This window comes from Bombus pyrosoma, linkage group LG2 (genome assembly GCF_014825855.1).
Source record: "Bombus pyrosoma isolate SC7728 linkage group LG2, ASM1482585v1, whole genome shotgun sequence".
Classification (NCBI taxonomy): Eukaryota; Metazoa; Arthropoda; class Insecta; order Hymenoptera; family Apidae; genus Bombus; species Bombus pyrosoma.
Window position 1 is genome coordinate 2465208 of NC_057771.1, and position 17628 is coordinate 2482835.

The 17628-nt window shown below is 35.1% G+C and overlaps 1 protein-coding gene across 4 annotated transcripts in view; it reads left to right on the forward strand.

The window, feature by feature from the left end:
• The window catches only part of LOC122572498 (lachesin-like), a 257082-nt gene that overhangs the window by 190638 nt on the left and 48816 nt on the right, over nt 1-17628 (forward strand). For all 4 annotated transcript variants that reach the window (XM_043737499.1, XM_043737512.1, XM_043737503.1 and 1 more), the window contains 2 exons: nt 11301-11518; nt 14393-14468. In XM_043737499.1, coding sequence (XP_043593434.1) covers nt 11301-11518; nt 14393-14468 — 294 coding nt within the window. The remainder of the gene's footprint in view (nt 1-11300; nt 11519-14392; nt 14469-17628) is intronic.

Below are 17628 nucleotides of genomic sequence, written 5' to 3' on the forward strand. Positions count from 1 at the left end.
ACCTGCTTGCATTCTTCATTCTTTTCTTTCAATCTCCATTTTGCGCTCTGCAAACGATCGATGCACGTATACCGTAATAAAAAATATTGTCACTGTTATTCTATGTTATAATTGCAGAAGCAAAACTTTTATAACAACAATTAATTATTTACGATGATAATCTCATAATATCTCTGAAATTAATTCGTTTCAGTTAACTAATTGTATTTCAGCGATCAAATATGTCTCAACAAGTCCAATAAGCAGAGAAACCAATAAGACTAATAAACACGTTGTAAGGAAGACGTTGCAAAGCATTCATTTATTCAAATAATGCATCCCTTTATCCAGTGAGAATACAGCATGTCAGGGTGTAACTGTTCTTCCCGCTTAATTCGGTCGCGGCCGAAAGATTCCAATCCATACATATTAACGTCGACTCTTATTAAATTTCGCTGCTGCCTATGAGAAGATTAAAATCCCGCGAGATTCCAACGCGAAACAAACTGTGGCCCGAGAATTCTGCGGCTTTCACGCTGGTTAATTCCCTCCGTCGCTTTGGTGCAGCGACACCGGTTTTCTTTAATCCTGAACCACATCAGGTCGCTAACGTTTTGAATTTTAAGCAATAACATTGTTAATTATGCTGGTAAGTTTCGTGTAATTCAATTGCAACTGTACTTTGTAAAAATTTGCTTGGCTGACTGGTTGTGCCATCGTAAAATTTTAACTTTCTGGAAACTCTGCTTCCTTGAGACACGATTTTGATTCTTTGCTGCTAAAGTACAAAAATTGTGGCAAGAAAAGTGTACAATTTGTGTTATAATTTATTAAGCTTTAAATAACTTGATAAATTTTTTCTACAATTTTTCGAATTATTCAATCTGTTCAGCCAGTTTGAAGATATAGTTTTTTGCGATCCTTTTAGCGGTCATGGTATATTCAGTTAATCGGCACACAATGGAACTCTATCCTGCCATCAAATAAGATACCATGAAAATCAATCGTCATTTACGTAAAATTTCAATAAACGTTCTTGATCGAAGAATACGGGACGATTCAAGAAGCTGGTTCGCTTCTGTGATGAATTTAAGACCACAGCTGACAAATCCGTAAGCCAAAGCATGCGGTCCTAACCCATCAAACTGACGGGTGTACCTTTGACACTGTTTAACTTCCAGCTGAATTAGCTTTTATCCACCTTCGGGCTTGTTCTCTGTACATTGTTCTCTGCACATTGTTCTCCCACAATCTAACTCGACGTCGTTTACATTTCGTGGTGGCTCCGGTTAATATTTAAACTGTACGCTGCTCAAGGTGAGTCATTTCACCCTCGGAGGTTTAAATAAGCGTGCACAAGGGAGTGCGCGTTCACAACACCAAGGAAAAATACCCCGTGTCGATACCATGAGATATTCCAACGATTTCTCTCTCATCCAACGGTATTCGAGATCGTTAGTGTTCTCCGTGAAAGAAAGTAATACCAGTCTCGCGTGTGACTCGTGGAACGCGAGTTCCAAGGGTCCTGTGGCAAGGAGGTTTAACGCGGTAACTCGACTCAACTGCCCTTTATTGCAGGCTATTCGTCAAGGAGAGCAACTTACGAACCTCCTTTCTTCTCGTCCGTGAAAAGTGAATTATCCGTCTGAAACGATTCTCCATTGTTACGTTTCGTTTTTATCTTACCCGCTAGTCTTCTCGCGTGCCTCCAAATAACCAAATTCAAGCCGGTGATAGCTTTTAATATATCATAGTTTAATGTTACGAGCGTGATCGTTCGATTTGTACACAATAAGATTTGGAGAAATAGCCCCCGAGAATGATATTCAGTTTCGTGAATAAGCGGAAAAAATAATATATGAATGAAAATTGTGAATTATTTAAGACGATTTCGGTTTTGAGGCTCCGACTTAATAATGGGCACAACTGATAACTAGTGAAGTTTATATTATAATTATAATATATATTTTAACTTCTAATGCTTGCGAGTTTTGCACGTATTTATAATATCCGATATTAGTTCCATTGAGTTGCCGATAATTTTAATGTCTAATTAATGCCGTGAATAAGTATTTGTTTCCAGATATTTGGTATTTTCATAAAATCCACATGAGAATTTACGGGCTTGTCGGATTGCACAGGTAGGAATTATATCGACCGCAAATTTTATAGGGGTTGCTGACTTAGGGGTTAATTTCGTTCTATAACGACTTGGCCGGAGATGTTGCGGTTCATGTTGTTTCGAATATTCCTCTTGGTACGTAGACAGTTTGGTAATTATTCTTTTTGTCGGCTATACGATTTGTACACTGACAACAAACTTTGCTTTATGCGTGGCATAATTGTTCGACCTTGAATATTAATTCGTATAAATACTTTCTTTCTTTAGCTTAGGTTCGTTATATCCTTGTATTATTTTACTCCTACAAATTAAGTGAGAAGTGGAATCCTAAAAGTCATTGAAGATCAAATCCCCAACCAAAATAAAGAAAGCCAAATCAAAGGAATAAGGAGAAGGAAAATCTTTAGTTACACGTACAATGAAGTGAACAGCGACGTATCTGGGACCTTCTGGCGTCGCATACGAAAGAGAGCAGGGAAGAAGAGGACTGACGAAGCGTGGGTGGACTAAAAGACGATGGAACATCGAGTCGTAACACTCGTCGAAAGGTTTCGTATAGCAGGCCTCGTGCTTGCAATAAGGGTCTAAAGCGTCACGCCTGGAGCTGGCTCTCTCTCCAGGAACCTTTCTGCTCCCTTCTCACTCTGAGACGGAATGTTTTGCATTTTAAGAAGGTGTCGGATATCCTTTGCGCTATCCGAAGACAGCAGTACCTCGTCGGCCGGCATCGGGAACCTGGGAATACTGCATAAGAAGAGGGTCGAAGGGATGGTTTGCCACCCCTGAAATCCAAAGTAATTCACGAGGCTCTATTACATGCTAGGACACTCTCGCCGGGATAACTGGGAAAATCGGGGAGATTTCACGACGATCTATGCGATTGTACGTCATTCGTGAACGACAATATGATAACGCCCCGACGCGCGGCAGCGCTGACGATGATTCATGAAAGTTTTAGGATTGTTCGGGGATTAGATGATTTATATTTTTTAAATATTTCTCACTTTCTTTTGTTTGTTTCGATAATTACGTTAGTTTTAGTTCGAGTTAGTTATAGGTTTAGTTAGATGTTAGTTGCGTTCCAATTAACTTTTGAAATTTTTCCATTATAGTTGACCAATTAAAATTTCTTTTGTATTTACTAAAATAAAGCAAGTCTAAATAAAATAGTGATGATATGCAAACAAGCATTCATTTAGTTGTCGGTAATGTTTATAAAATATTAGTATCGAACAATTAAAATGGTACTGATGGAACTCCAGGGATGAAACATTTATAAATACATAAATACCGATTTCGCATGTTCGATAAAACGGATAAAACTCATAGTGTGTTGATCTTATTAACGTATGAAGGCTATTTATTATTGCTATTAGAATAGAATTAATATCTTAGGAGTGCTATTCCATACTACAAAAATTTGTATATTTCGATTCAAAAATTTAAGTTCTATAAAATTTTATGTGACTTTATTAAAATATTTAATTAAATTTTTAAGTTCAATTATGGTTCAAATTACATTTCACAGAAAAATCATTATTATTCGGATAAAATGACACACGAACATAATACATTTTTTGTTGTCGTTCATGATTTTCTTATTGGATTCAGTCTTATATTTAGAGATTTTTCTAGTTACAATTAAATCACGTCTATCTCTAGTGACATTTACGCGCCTTGGTTACATTCAAGGCTGTAATTTTCTTATAGCGTTTAATTACAACGGTACATTCATAACGTGTAGCACGGATAAAATCTCGAGATCTACGCTGAACTTATATCGAACACGAGATATTTCGTGATCCATACACGACATGTTAATTACTTTCAAATTACTTTAAAAAAACGATAGTCAGAACGAATGGTCTGGAAACACGGATAGAAATAAATAACTAGTACCTATCTTTCTCAATTATTTTGCAAATTAATCTAATCGATAGATAGGACAGATCACGATTGCAAAGGCCACTTGATATCGTTATGATATAAGGCTATCCTCGACTCGCTGAATTCCATTAATTTTGTTCTGTTTCAAATCAATCAAACGGCTGTGACGCAATATTTGATATGACAGGTTTCAATTTTCTTCCTAGGTATGTATGTGTTGTAGACACGAATGTAATTGGTAAATTATATCTTTACAATGATCCTATCGAGTTAATTCAATTCGTCAATCTCGTTCTCGAATAATATGGTTGAAACTAAAGGAGCTCGACGAAAAAAGGTTTATCGTTTCAAAATATAAATATTATATAAAAAGAAATTAATTAATAAATATGAGGTGTTGTAGTATTTATGATAAAATATTAATTTTGTTCCGCATTTCTGTCTTGTAGTTTCAATTAATAAAGAGACATATTACGTGTTCACCTTCTCCCCCCCCCCCCCTCCGCCTTACTCGTTGTTTATCTGTATATATTATTTTTGTTGTTTTATTAAAATTAACGACTACTATTATTTATATTACTTGAGCAAGTAAGATAAATCAGTCACTTTAAGCAAAAAAAAAATTAATTTAGAGTCAAACGAACTTGGGCCTGCATAAGTCGTCCGACAGCCCGCACGGCGTTCGAGTACTGAAAAGAAGCAAGCGAAGTAATGATATATTTTATTAAAAGAAGAAATAATCTGAAGTCACTATACATAAAAGTTCAGAGTCTTACCTATTTTCACGTTTCAATCGTTCCTCTATATTAAAAATTCCTTATTGTATTTGACGTACCAAAATAACGTTTGTTTCAACTGGTCAACGTCACTTGGAACCAGCTATAAATACAGAATTCTGGTCGAAGTCTGGGGCAAAGAACCAGCTCCAAAAACAGAGGAAAAATCCTCTGAAAACAGAGGAAAAGAGAGAGGATGCCAGGATCGTCGATGTGGTCAATTCTAAGGGAATAGCCGTGAAGAGAGTAGAATTTAATCGAGTCCTTATTTACCAGGGCCCTTGCTCAAAGAAGCCACCAGATGAAACCGATGTGGAGCCATTCGTTTCAATGCTCACCGCTTGGTAAACTTTGCTTTCTCCGCCATTGAAAACCGGAACACTAGCTTCTCGGCTGCTTGAACGTTACATCCGTTCAGTTCTCTGAATTATCCTGACTGCAGATTTCTTTTGTTCAAAGTGACTGCTCTGCAAGTAGCGATAAACCGTGATTGTGTACTTTTCATCCTTGTTTCTATCGGGGTAGAATAATTTTTCAAAGGGGTGTTTTAACTTGCACATGCCAATTGAAAGAATCATGCTACACATGACTAATGGGTAACAAAATTGCTAGTAAAGCATGAATTACCATATGTGAGGAATATTGTATAATCATATAAAAAAGAGAATACGTTTCGCTATTCCATGGTTTCATATTTACACATTCGTAAAGTCGATGAAATATCAATTTAATTGGTAGGGAGATATCGAAATAAATTACTCGGAATAGATCGAAAACAAAATTCTCATTACTTTACGATTAGATTATATATATATTATATATTGTGTGTATATATATACAATTGATTGTAACTTTAGCTCAATGGAATTTGATTAAAGACAGTTATTGACAACAGGATATTTTCAGGATTTTAATATTAACGAGTATACTTTTGCATCATTAGAATTGTAGCGGCACATGAGTCATCAGACGATTCGAATCAGGAATGACTAATATTGTTGTGCCTTAGAGAGTTAACGCTGTTTCGATCTGATAGATTCAAGAAATAACGAACTCCAGATCAGAACATCATCATCGTTATTTGTAATCGCCAACCGGAATTACATTCGAAATTTTTATAATAACAACTGTGGTTATAAATAGACGAACGTGCTCTCTAGAAGTCAGTATTATTACGAGCAGTATTATCAGTTTTTGTGGCGAATCATTACGAGAGTCTTCATAGCGATCAGCATAGCGAATTATCACAGCGAGTTCTACGATAGAATCGAGTGAGAGACGATTGCGACCGACATACACTATCTTTGCACTTGTATTCAAAGTGATTTTAAAATACATTGACCATTACATTTTACCACTCGTCTCTTTAATACACTAACACGTTTAATACCGGTTCAGAATTGTCCTTGATTAACTACGACACAAACTCGTAAATGTTTTAATATGGAAAATTTATGTTCTGTCATTTGTCCACATCTCCTCATGTGTATACATGTAACATAGCGCTGAAATGCAGAGAGAATGTCCGTGTGACAAAACTAGCTCATCCGCATCGAGTCATGGAAATCCTTTTACAAATCTCACTTTCTCGACAAAAGGACGCAGAAACAGGCAACCATTAAAGAACTGTTCGCTTTAAGAAGCTGTTCCAATACGTTCGAACGATTTCGTACACTACATTGTAACTGATTTACGATGTCAAGTCATTAAGTCGCTAGCTGCGTGTGGTAAATAAAACTGCTAGCGTGTATAAACTATACGAAGAAGACAAAAATCTAAAAGAAGAAAATCCGAAAGAGAATCCGCATAGGGAAACTTTATCCAATTTATATCGGACCAGACGACATTTGAATATTTTCACATTTACATTGCACAAACGTCTTATTTTAAGGATATTCCCATATTTCGCTTTTATTCGACATATACATGAATGATGAAGGCATATCGAATGCAATGTTAATGTCTGCAAAAGTGCAATAACAGTTTATGACCGTTCCTATCCATGGAAACTGCAAAGAAAATGGGAGAGAGAGGGAGAGAGAGGGAGAGAGAGGGAGAGAAAGAAAATGATAAAATATAAATGATAAAATAATATAAAAAGAAAAATAATGGATACTTGCTTCTGATATTCCAATTCGTTTTTCAGTTAAATTTCGTAATATAGAGCAAGCAACATTAGTACGTATCTAATATTTTTATTAAAGTCGACGCAATGTAACATTCGTAGACATCATGTTCGCGCGGGAAGACAGTAGAAAATGAAAGCAATTTTAACAGAGGGAGGAAAATCAATGGAAGTGGTAGGATAAAGGAAGAAGGTTCAAAGGGATGCACTTTGTTCTGCTGAAGCAATTCAAGGAGGATGTTTATTTAAATTTTCAGGTAATTTACATCCACTTGCCGCACCGTATCACTTTTCTTCTTCTTCCATTCCATTCGGATGCACTTTTATTGAATTCAGGAAATTTGTATTCACTTCCCGTCAAAAGATTTCTTAATAGAAATAAATAAATTGCACTAGTGCAACTGCTTTAAAAACAGTTACACGAGCAGAAATAAGATACACGATTTTGTGAAAAATAGTAAAATAATAATGTATTTAATATTTCTTTTCAAGGTGAAGAAACATAATATAAGTTATACAATACTAATTCACATCTTTTGAGAATACGTAAAAATCTCTTTTATTCTATATTTCCAGTATATGATATATATTATATACTTATATATTAAAATTTAACACAGTTCGAATTCCAATAAATAATTTCCATGTTACGACGAATAAGTTAAGCGGAAAATCAAATCGCGAGCTCTTGAATAAATTTATTTAAGGATAAAAGGAAACGAAGACGAAAGTGAGTCCGTTTCCTCCTCTTTTGGTTGGAAATGAATTGAATTAAAAAAGAACGTTTTATAAAATGAGAGACCAGTTATTAAAAGATGTTCAACTCGTTTAACAACATAAATTATTTATCATGTATCCGTCGACTTCAAAGATAAGCTTTCAGCGTTCCTTAAATAAAACATGCCCTGAAGAATCTTAAGGGATCAAGAAAATCAAGCTTGCAGCCGCTGTTAAAGCTGGCGAGATAGGGAGCCATGTAATTCCCCGTGGAATGAGAAGGGTGAAAGTTGCTTCCTGAAACCATTCGACGGAGGATCTTTATTTAAATTTTAAAGCTCTTTACTATCTGTATACTTTTGTATCAGTCTTCGTCTTCGAGGTAGAATAAAATCAGACTTTTTTCTTGGTTTTTTTCCTTTCCACCTTTTTCTTTTTTTTCTGTTGTTACGCAATATCTGATATTCGCTCCGTTCTTTCTGAATGAAAGTTAAACAACCGCCCATAGGAAACATAGCGCGTGAAACTACCAGGAAAAACATTATCATCTAGATAGTATGTCGATCGCGAACGAAATAATACAGCCAACTCATTATTGATTTCAATTTAGAATTCTATATTCGCCGAGTATTTTTTGATGTTTTGCAGTAGCGCATGAATTTGCGCGATAGTAAAAACTTGGTACAAGGCGCGCGAGAACAGAAAGAGTACATAAGCTAAAAGGTAACGTATTTAATGCAGACGTTTGCATGATAAATTAAAAGCCTGGGATAGTTATGACTTCTGAATAATGTAATAGAAAAATATAGTTGCGTGTGAAAAAATAATGATGTTATAAAAAAATATACAAATTTTTACGGGAAGAACTGGACCCAAATAAATGTTGGTACTAAATATTCCTCGTCTACATTCGACATATAACTAAAATCTCTGTTTTTTTCAGTTCGCATTACAAAGTGTCTCATATAATGTTAGATTAATGTTATACCTTGTTCGCGTTCAAACGTTAATACACTCCATTCTCATACTTCCCTCCTTTTTTGTCGCGAATGTTGAATTATGCTCGGGTCGTCTCGAACTTCATGAAGAATGTGATGGCAGGAAAGTTCGAGGTCTCTGGGTGTATTGTTACGAGGTTTAAGTTAAAGTGAAGCACTCCCATCCCATCGAGGCATTATCAGAAGCGCGAGGGTTCCTATGGAAAACCATTCGTTGTGGCGGAATTACTTTTTTATTGGAGGAACTCCGCAAGTCTAAGCGTGGTAAAGCCTGCGTGACTTATTTTCTGAGATTTAACGTATCGAAAAAAAAATAGTCGGATTAATCATGGTGAATGTATATCCTGGAATTTAAGTAGTTCGACGTTCAACTGAGGAATACCGACAATCAACATTTACAAAACTCTGTTTTGGATATTATTACATTAAATACGCCTAATTTGTTTATTGACACTTAACATGTTTTCAGTACGAACTATTTAGTGAATTATTTGATATGATTTTAATTATTCGATACAGTGAACTATTCTGATATATTTGATTATAATCTTGCATTATAGACGTTACGTTATTGACATTACTATTAATGTACCTATATATTAGAAAAAACATTCTGGTAAAACATTCACATAAATCTAAAACGCGTAATTCACATTCGGAATATCACAATGAGTTGTTGATAACTGAGAATTATTTTAAGATTTTAAAAATTTAACAAAATTATAAACATAAGCTATATGTTTATATATATATATATAATTGCTTAACTGAGTTATTACTAAAACAATAGAAATTTAAATTATATTAATATATATATTAATTGTGTATATGTATATAATGTAATTTTTTAGCAAATAAATTTCTATTGTTTTAGTAATAACTCAGTTAAGCAATTAATGGAGCGAAATACAAAGAGACATTCATAATTACAAAAAAACGATGTTCAACGGCAAATATTGCAAAACGAATCTGTATTCCGTATCACTTACGTTGCTTTTCAATCAGCATCGATCCATGCTGCAAATGAATACAGAAGTTTTCTCTTCGCTTTCCTAACTCGTAAATACGCTTTAAAAGACCCGATTAACCCAAATGCAACATTTCGATTTCAGTTCAGGTACCTTACCGATTATTTCAACTATCCCCACTTTTTAAAAATTATAAGGTTATTTTATGGAGATCCGTGCATTTTTTGTACGAATTTTATTTTGAAAAAGACGTACAAAGGAATGAGCTGAAACATACATATACCTACTGATATATACGATATAAATTTCTGATATTGCAACTTCGTTTATTCGAATTTCAAAAAGTTCATTTACGTCGATATTGTACGTATATGAAAATTATAAGGCGAGCAAAAAATATTTTGACGATTGTTTGAAACTGATGAGATAGTACACCGGCTTGACATTTTAACTAATTTTTGGCTTCGATTATAGCCTCATAACTACGCTTTAAAAATAGTACAATTCTTTTTTTAAGTTGGAAAACAAACGAAAGAACAAAATAAATAGGTAACGAGTATTATTTAAAAACGCAATCGTTTGTCACAGCTGCAGCGTATCGATGTTTCACATTTATTCGATGAACGCTGCTTATGAAATAAATGTTCGATTTCACGTCAGCAAAGTTAATACGCTGTTACGACACGTAACAGATTCCACCATTAGAAACAACAATCCATCACGGTGTTGTAAAGCAGCAAAAAATGGCTCGCTTCCCTTTTGTTCCTTTAATTCAAGGAACTTTATCGAATTTCCATAAAATATCACCGGCATCCGTCTTCATTCTTTTTCGTGGAGAACCAGGGCCGTATTCAACGGTCGAAATGTTCACGCACATTTTCAACCGCGGCGCCGCCGTTGTTCGAGCCCGTTGTCTTTAATCGAGCATCTTGACGCTAATTTGCTCTTAATTGCTCGACGCCCGCGGCGCGTAGATCAAAACTTAACGGGAGAGTCGAGAGAGAAAGAGAGGAAGAAAGCGAGCGCGAGCTTGATGAATGAAAAAGAAAAGTTACAGTAAGGAGAGCAAGTCGGGGTAAGAAACAGTTTGAAAACGAAAAAGATATACTAACGGGCAAAATCAAGTTTTTCCTCAGAAAAAGATTAGACAGTTAGATAGTTAATTTATTGTAATGAGTTACATTTTATATTTTTTATAGAGGTTTATAACTAGAGGATATTTAAAGTAGGGTATTTTTGAAATATACTTCTACAGTAGACAGATTTAAATTATCTATCATATGATACGAAAATAGTAAATAATGTCATGAAAATATTTGTCTTCTCGTTGATAAAAAGCTAAATTTATTTATTCAGAAAGTAAATAACTTAGACGATTCCGACAGAACACTCAATTATTCAACTATTCCCGATATTTAATTAGACAGACAATTCTGATTTATTTACTGTGGATATCTGATACGTTATTTGTGGTCGTATCATAATAAACTTATTTAAACATATAAAATATAAAAAGCTTCCAACCGTTAAAAAAGAGTTTCATTGATCTTGCAACCGCTTTGTTCCCGTCTCATAAGAGCGTGATCGAGTCGGGGAGCGCTTAGACGCGTGTTCGACAAACTCAAACCAAGATTTATAGACGTGGACTGCTTATCGATCGCGAACTCCTGCTTGTATCGCTAGTAATTGGAACATTTATGAGCCAATCAATCACTTTTCTCGTTGCAGTCCCCCCTATGCTGTGGATACCGCACCAATTGGTTGGTGCACCCTCGGACCATACGGTTACGCTGGAATGCCACACAGAGGCTCATCCGACTTCTTTGAATTACTGGACCAGGGAGGATGGCCTGATGATTCAGGGGAGCAAGAAGTACAAGACTACTTCGACGCCGGAGAAACCCTCGTACAAGACGCATATGACGCTTACGATATACGATTTGCAGGTAAGAACAGATTTCATTGTTCATCTTTTGTATCGGCATTTCGGTATCCGTAAATAGTAAAATAATTTCGAAAAATAGTTGACAAAAATTCTTCGGTAAATACATAAATTTCGATAAATTTTTATCAACTGTACTATACCGTAAAGGAATCAAGCTTAAACTCCATGCTTTAGTACGCGAGTAACGTTCGTTAATAATTAAGTAAAGTAGTTCACGCAGCAGACAAGACTTATTAGCCATGCAAATGTTCTTACGGTAACATTTATTAATCATGATTTGCGAATAAATCATTATGACATTTCATGAATAAGCTACACTTATTTACTCACATTATTTATGTGGGTTCAAGAGGTCTGTGGTAATATAATGTTAAAGGAGGAAGAGGAAAAGAAAATTGAAGGAACAAGAAAAAGAAGATATTTTACGCAAATTAGATTCGTCATTAAAGTTATCTATCAGACCCCTATTTTATAGTTAGATGCCAGGTATGGACCGAGTCAGAAAATGTATTAGTATAAAAGCGATGGCCATTGAAAATTTTTGGAAAACTGCGACATTGTCACACATTTAATAAATTGATTACCAACAGATATTCTAAAAAATATAGATAATGTATTTTTCAGTATAATTTTACAAAAATTAATAACTCCATATCAATTAATTTATTGGAAATATAAAAAGATATTACGAAAATTTGATGAAATAAAACCATACCATAATGGCGGAAGTTTCGTTAGACACATGTGGATCATTAGCTTTGTTCATATTCTTGGACCGACTACTATTCTGTATAATAAAATGAATGAGAGCCAGAGATGGAATACTGTTCCTCATTATTTCTATTATTTCTGTTATTATTATTTTTCTACTTTTCTAAAAAATATGGAATAACTCTTTCAATTAGTCTGGTTCTGTAATAAATAATTATACTTTTAGTTATTATAAATATACTTTTGATGAAATATCACAGCGTCAAAATTAATACAGTAACACATAAACACAGCATTTCATAGAAAAATTCGCAATTCTATTTTCTCGGGTAATCGTTTCAATCTCCATTCACCGCGTTCCGTCAAAGAATCGAGGAAGCAAAAGCGAATGCTCACCGATTGTTAAACTTCAGCCGATGTCTTTTAATTATTTTAATATCGTTTTGTCATCGATGGATCGGAAGCGAATCGTAACTCTTCGATGAAACAAAAATCCCAATGTATCGACGCGAAAAATTACCGATTGGATTGCAACATCTGGCAAAGACAATTCGTTTGTCGTGTTCGCTGAAACATGTCTCGAAGCGACGTGTCGAAAATCGTTTTCCAAGGTTGAAATAAAATCATCTCTTGAACGATGAATTCATCGAAACAAAATTTATTCGTTTATTTCTCGAGTAAGAATAGAGATAATTTAACGGGACTAAAAATATAAAGTAACGATTTTAAATAGAAATCGCGTATCGATTATTCTAAAATTGTGCATAAAGGTATAGGCTGAAATCGTCATCATTAATATTATTGAGATATAACTCGACGATGAACTAATTTTCCCTGCTAATTTTGCATCTTTTTATTTTAGTAGGTAGGTACGTATATCTCATAGTAGGTTGGTTCTTTCTTTTTGGGTGTTTGTTCGTTTGTTTGCGATGCAAATATTCTTCTATTCTCTGGCGTTCCCTGAATTAAGAATTCCTATTTTTCCGTTTTTTCTTAAATAACATGGAACAAAGATCATGTGGTCTTTTTCCCTTGTTAAGTAATTTCTTGTCGTATTTTTTCTCGCACCGTTTGGTTATTCATGTATAATGAACAGCCGAGAAATCGATATTTTTCTTGCCAGAACATCTTAATTTTCCTAGCCTATTAAATGTAATTATTGTTGTTATTAGCCATCGTTATTAACTTTTTATATTTTTTTGAGAATCGTGTTTCGAGGGATATTTATACGAGTCCTTTGTTTAACAAAGATATGCAATTCTTTTGTGAAAATATAGTTGCACTACAAAGGTGTTCACGAAAAAAAAAATACATAAAAAGTTTTCCTTCGTCACTTCCTCAGCCAAGCAAAAAATACTTCCCTTATTACATATACAGGGTATTAAAAAATAAATGTGTAAAACTTCATGGACGTATAGTACTGACTGGAAGGAGTAAAAGACACTTAATCAACACAAAACTTAAAATTAATTTTTTTCGAAACAATTTTTTTATAGTAATGATGAAACTTCCAGTACCGCGATGCCTCTTCCGCAAAAGCGAGCAGAAATTTTCAAGATTGTCTTTTCGTGAAATACTCTGAAGATTAGCTTCGATTTCAGGGGAAAATGCTCACCTACGGAACTCTGACCTTAGTCGGCGTGATCCGTGAAGCCAACAGGTGATATTTGAAAAGTTTCGCGATATCTCACGAAATTTATTCCTAGATTATTTTCACACATGGAGAGGACATCCTTAAGACAATCGTGTAAAAGAGAAATTTCTTCGTGTCATCAGAATGACAGAATATAATATGTTCTTCTTCCTTCTTCCTCCTATCATTTTTTATCTTCTTTGTTGCATTTTAAGAGCATCGTCAAACATTTTTATCTAATTCTATCACTTTTATGCTACTCCTATACTTACACAAAAATCTGACTCATCGAACGCCACAAAACTTCATAGTGCATAAGGTAAGCACAACATAAGAAAAATGAAAATACGAGCAAATGGAATCGGATCGATTGATATATTCATCTAACCTACATTTCTTACCTCTATCGTTCGTTTTCACATAACACTTTTTCGGATTTTGTTAAATAACTGACTATTGTGCAAACACAACTTTGGTTAAAAGCCAACTCTGATCGACGCTTGGTTCTGACGTTACTATTCTGTTTTTCAGGAGGAGGATTACGGTAGCTACAAGTGCGTCGCGAAAAATCCACGTGGAGAGACCGACGGCACAATTCGTTTGTACAGTAAGTGTCGTTTGTTTACTCGCATTTTAAAATATCCCGCGGGAACGTTTGTCGAGCTAATGACGGATCGTTGTGGTGAGCATACCAGTGGTTCGCAAACAAGATACAATTTTGTCGGCTCTCCGTGTAAAGAATTTTTAGGTTGTCTCTGCTACTTCGTATACCAAATAATCCTAATTAAATATTATTTATTTTTCCTACTTCCTCGTCTAGCACTTTTTAAATTTTCTTCTTTTTGTAATTAAAGCGTTTTATTCGTTGGTATATCGCCAAATTTTTCTTTCTTCATTGGAACAATTACACCGTATATTTGTTGATATCATTTCTTTTATTGAATTTCAAACAAGTACCTAATACTTTTGATCCAAATACATGATTGATATTTAGCTTCTTATAAAAGTTATCTCCATAAATTGTTGAATGTTTAAATTTGCTCTGTAAAATTTCGTGCTGTATCATATCGGAGATTGTAAAGTGCAAAGGGATAACAAAAATTGAGAAGCACTGGTGTACAGTCGTTCTGCAAGATGTTTACGAAGTAGACGAAGACGAGACGAGAGTAGACATACTATTTACGGAGACACGCTGAGCGATTGGTTGCAGAACGCCCCTCGGTCAAAACGTTCGGTCCTAAATCGGATTTCACTAATTCGGGTTTCCTCGGCAAATATATATACGCAATTAATTAACCACCCTGGAAACCTGGAGGATCGCTTTCGCGGCGACCTATTAATCCGTGATTAAATCGTTCGCGAAATCGCGCGGAAGCACCACTATCCTTGACTACCGCACAGTTACACCATTAGATTTGGGATATCGAATGATTACAACTGATTTTCGTGATCGAGAAACTTTATTAAGAACCGCTTTTGATAGAAAAAACAATTTTCCCAAAAAACACTTTATTTTTTTAAAAGGAAAATTCATATTTTCTTATTAGCCATAGAATACGTAAAATGTAAAAATATCGTGGAACGTTTAAATAAGTAGGTATATTAAATACCAAATTGAGCAAAGCAATTTGGAAGACAACGAGGAATTAGAGACAAAATACTGATATTACAAAACCTAGCAAAACTTGCCATGAAATCCTTACTTTTCTATTTATTTACCTTTGCTAGCACTGGAATTAGGTAACCATCACCGGGAATTGTGGCAATAGCGTATCTTCAATTTTACCGCGCAGCTTCTTCTGAAATGGCGCGTATATCTCGCCTAATGTATGCATATGACATAAAGAGCCGATGGAGAAATGGACAGTCGCTGTGCAAATGTGAACGCCACGTACGAACACGTGCGCTAGGAAGGATGATTTCGGTGTGTTCAACCGGTATCTCCAACGAGAGAGGGTGAGAAAGAGCGAGGAGGCCGCTCTCCATTAGTATGCATCGGTTTTTCGCATTAGCGACATTCAAATGAAGCGAACGTTTAGCATAAAAGGCTACCGGCAAGAAAAAGGCTGCCAGTGATCCCTGCAGGCGATTACCTCTGTCCAACCGGACGAAAGCGGTCCGAATTCGTGGAAATCCGTGGCTGCGTAGCTAGTTCCCCTCGTGGACCCACGAGCTTGTCCGTCAAACATTTCCAACGTGTCCACAAAGATTTGAAAAGAAGGTTTGAAATTTTGCAAAGTTAAAGGGAGTTTCATCTTTCGTCACTTACTCGTTTTATAGTTATTGCTAAACCTCGTCGATTTTTCTATAAATTTTAGATTCACATATTTTCAATTTACAGATTATTTCAAGTATTACTCATTTCCGAACATCCCAAGCATTTTCAAACAATCGAGATATCAGTTTCTCTAGTTTCCTGTTACAAAACAGACGAGTTCGTCTTTTCCGCTTGGCTGCGGGGCTAATAATGACCGCGACCTAATTATTGCAACAGCCACAAGCCTACAATATACGAAGGTCAATAGGAAACTGATCAATATATCGGTAACAACAATAATCCATCCGGTGAACTAGCTAATGTTATTTGAATATGAACAACAGCAATATTAAGTGCCATTTGATCAGGGAAGGCGTATATGCGTTCAGTCTTTGACCATAGATTTCGATGTTAGCATCGCCAACTATATGTATTCCAAGTGGTCGACTCGACACAATATAGATGCAGTTGTAATTTTGAATTATTGTGTTATGTGATAGAAGGGACGCTGAAATTAGCTCGCCGCTGAAAACAACGTCGAACAATCGAATGCGTTATAGGACCATGTTCGAGAATCGTCACTGATTATCAGCAGTTATTGGACGCACAAGCTTAGTTGATTAAATATCGTAGAAAGGCCATTAGGCACACTCGTACGCATAATCTAATAACGTAGGGATTTCAGAACAATGATATCGATATTCTGTAACACTCGCTGTTAATCACTTTAACGTTTAAGTAGGATTTTTGGAACAATATCATATTCAAAATAAACAGTAGGAGAAGATTCCGTGCTTCGAATCTTACATTTCAAGCCATTACATCAAATTTAGATATATCGTTGCCTTCTACCCTGTCTAGAGAGTCGATATCTTTAAATATATGGCATAGTTGACCTATAAAATGTATCGCGAGTTTCATTATAATAGAGAGATATAAACAGAAAGTAGAAGACAACTAAAAATAGTAAAAAGAAGACTTAAATGAACCACATTTCGATCACTGAGAGAATTAAGTTAGACCATCTGACAGCACAACGCCAGACCGGTGTTAGACCAACATCGACATATTCACAAGTATCGTCCATTTAACGGTACAGTACTAATACAACAACGTTCAGCTGTCTACGCATCGGCAGCGCGTGAGTACATATTGCCAATATTCCCCACATTAATGAAAATCTCGAAATTTACAATTAAGGAATTGACTATAATAGCATTATTACTTGATAAGTAAGAAGATGGCAGAAAACGGAAGTTAGTAGAATAGTTTGAAATTGAGAAAAGACGAAGGTAAATTTCATATACTATATAAAATAGTTAATTAGAGATGAGCAAAAGTTCCATCAGTACTTTCGAATGTCAACTATCCGATATCAGATATTTTTAAAAAGTGTAGAAAATTTTATACACGAACGAAATACAAAATTTAGAGAAGCAATAACGCTCATTGAAAAACTGACAGTATATTCAAGGTAAATGCAAAACTATAAAACTTTATTTATAGTATA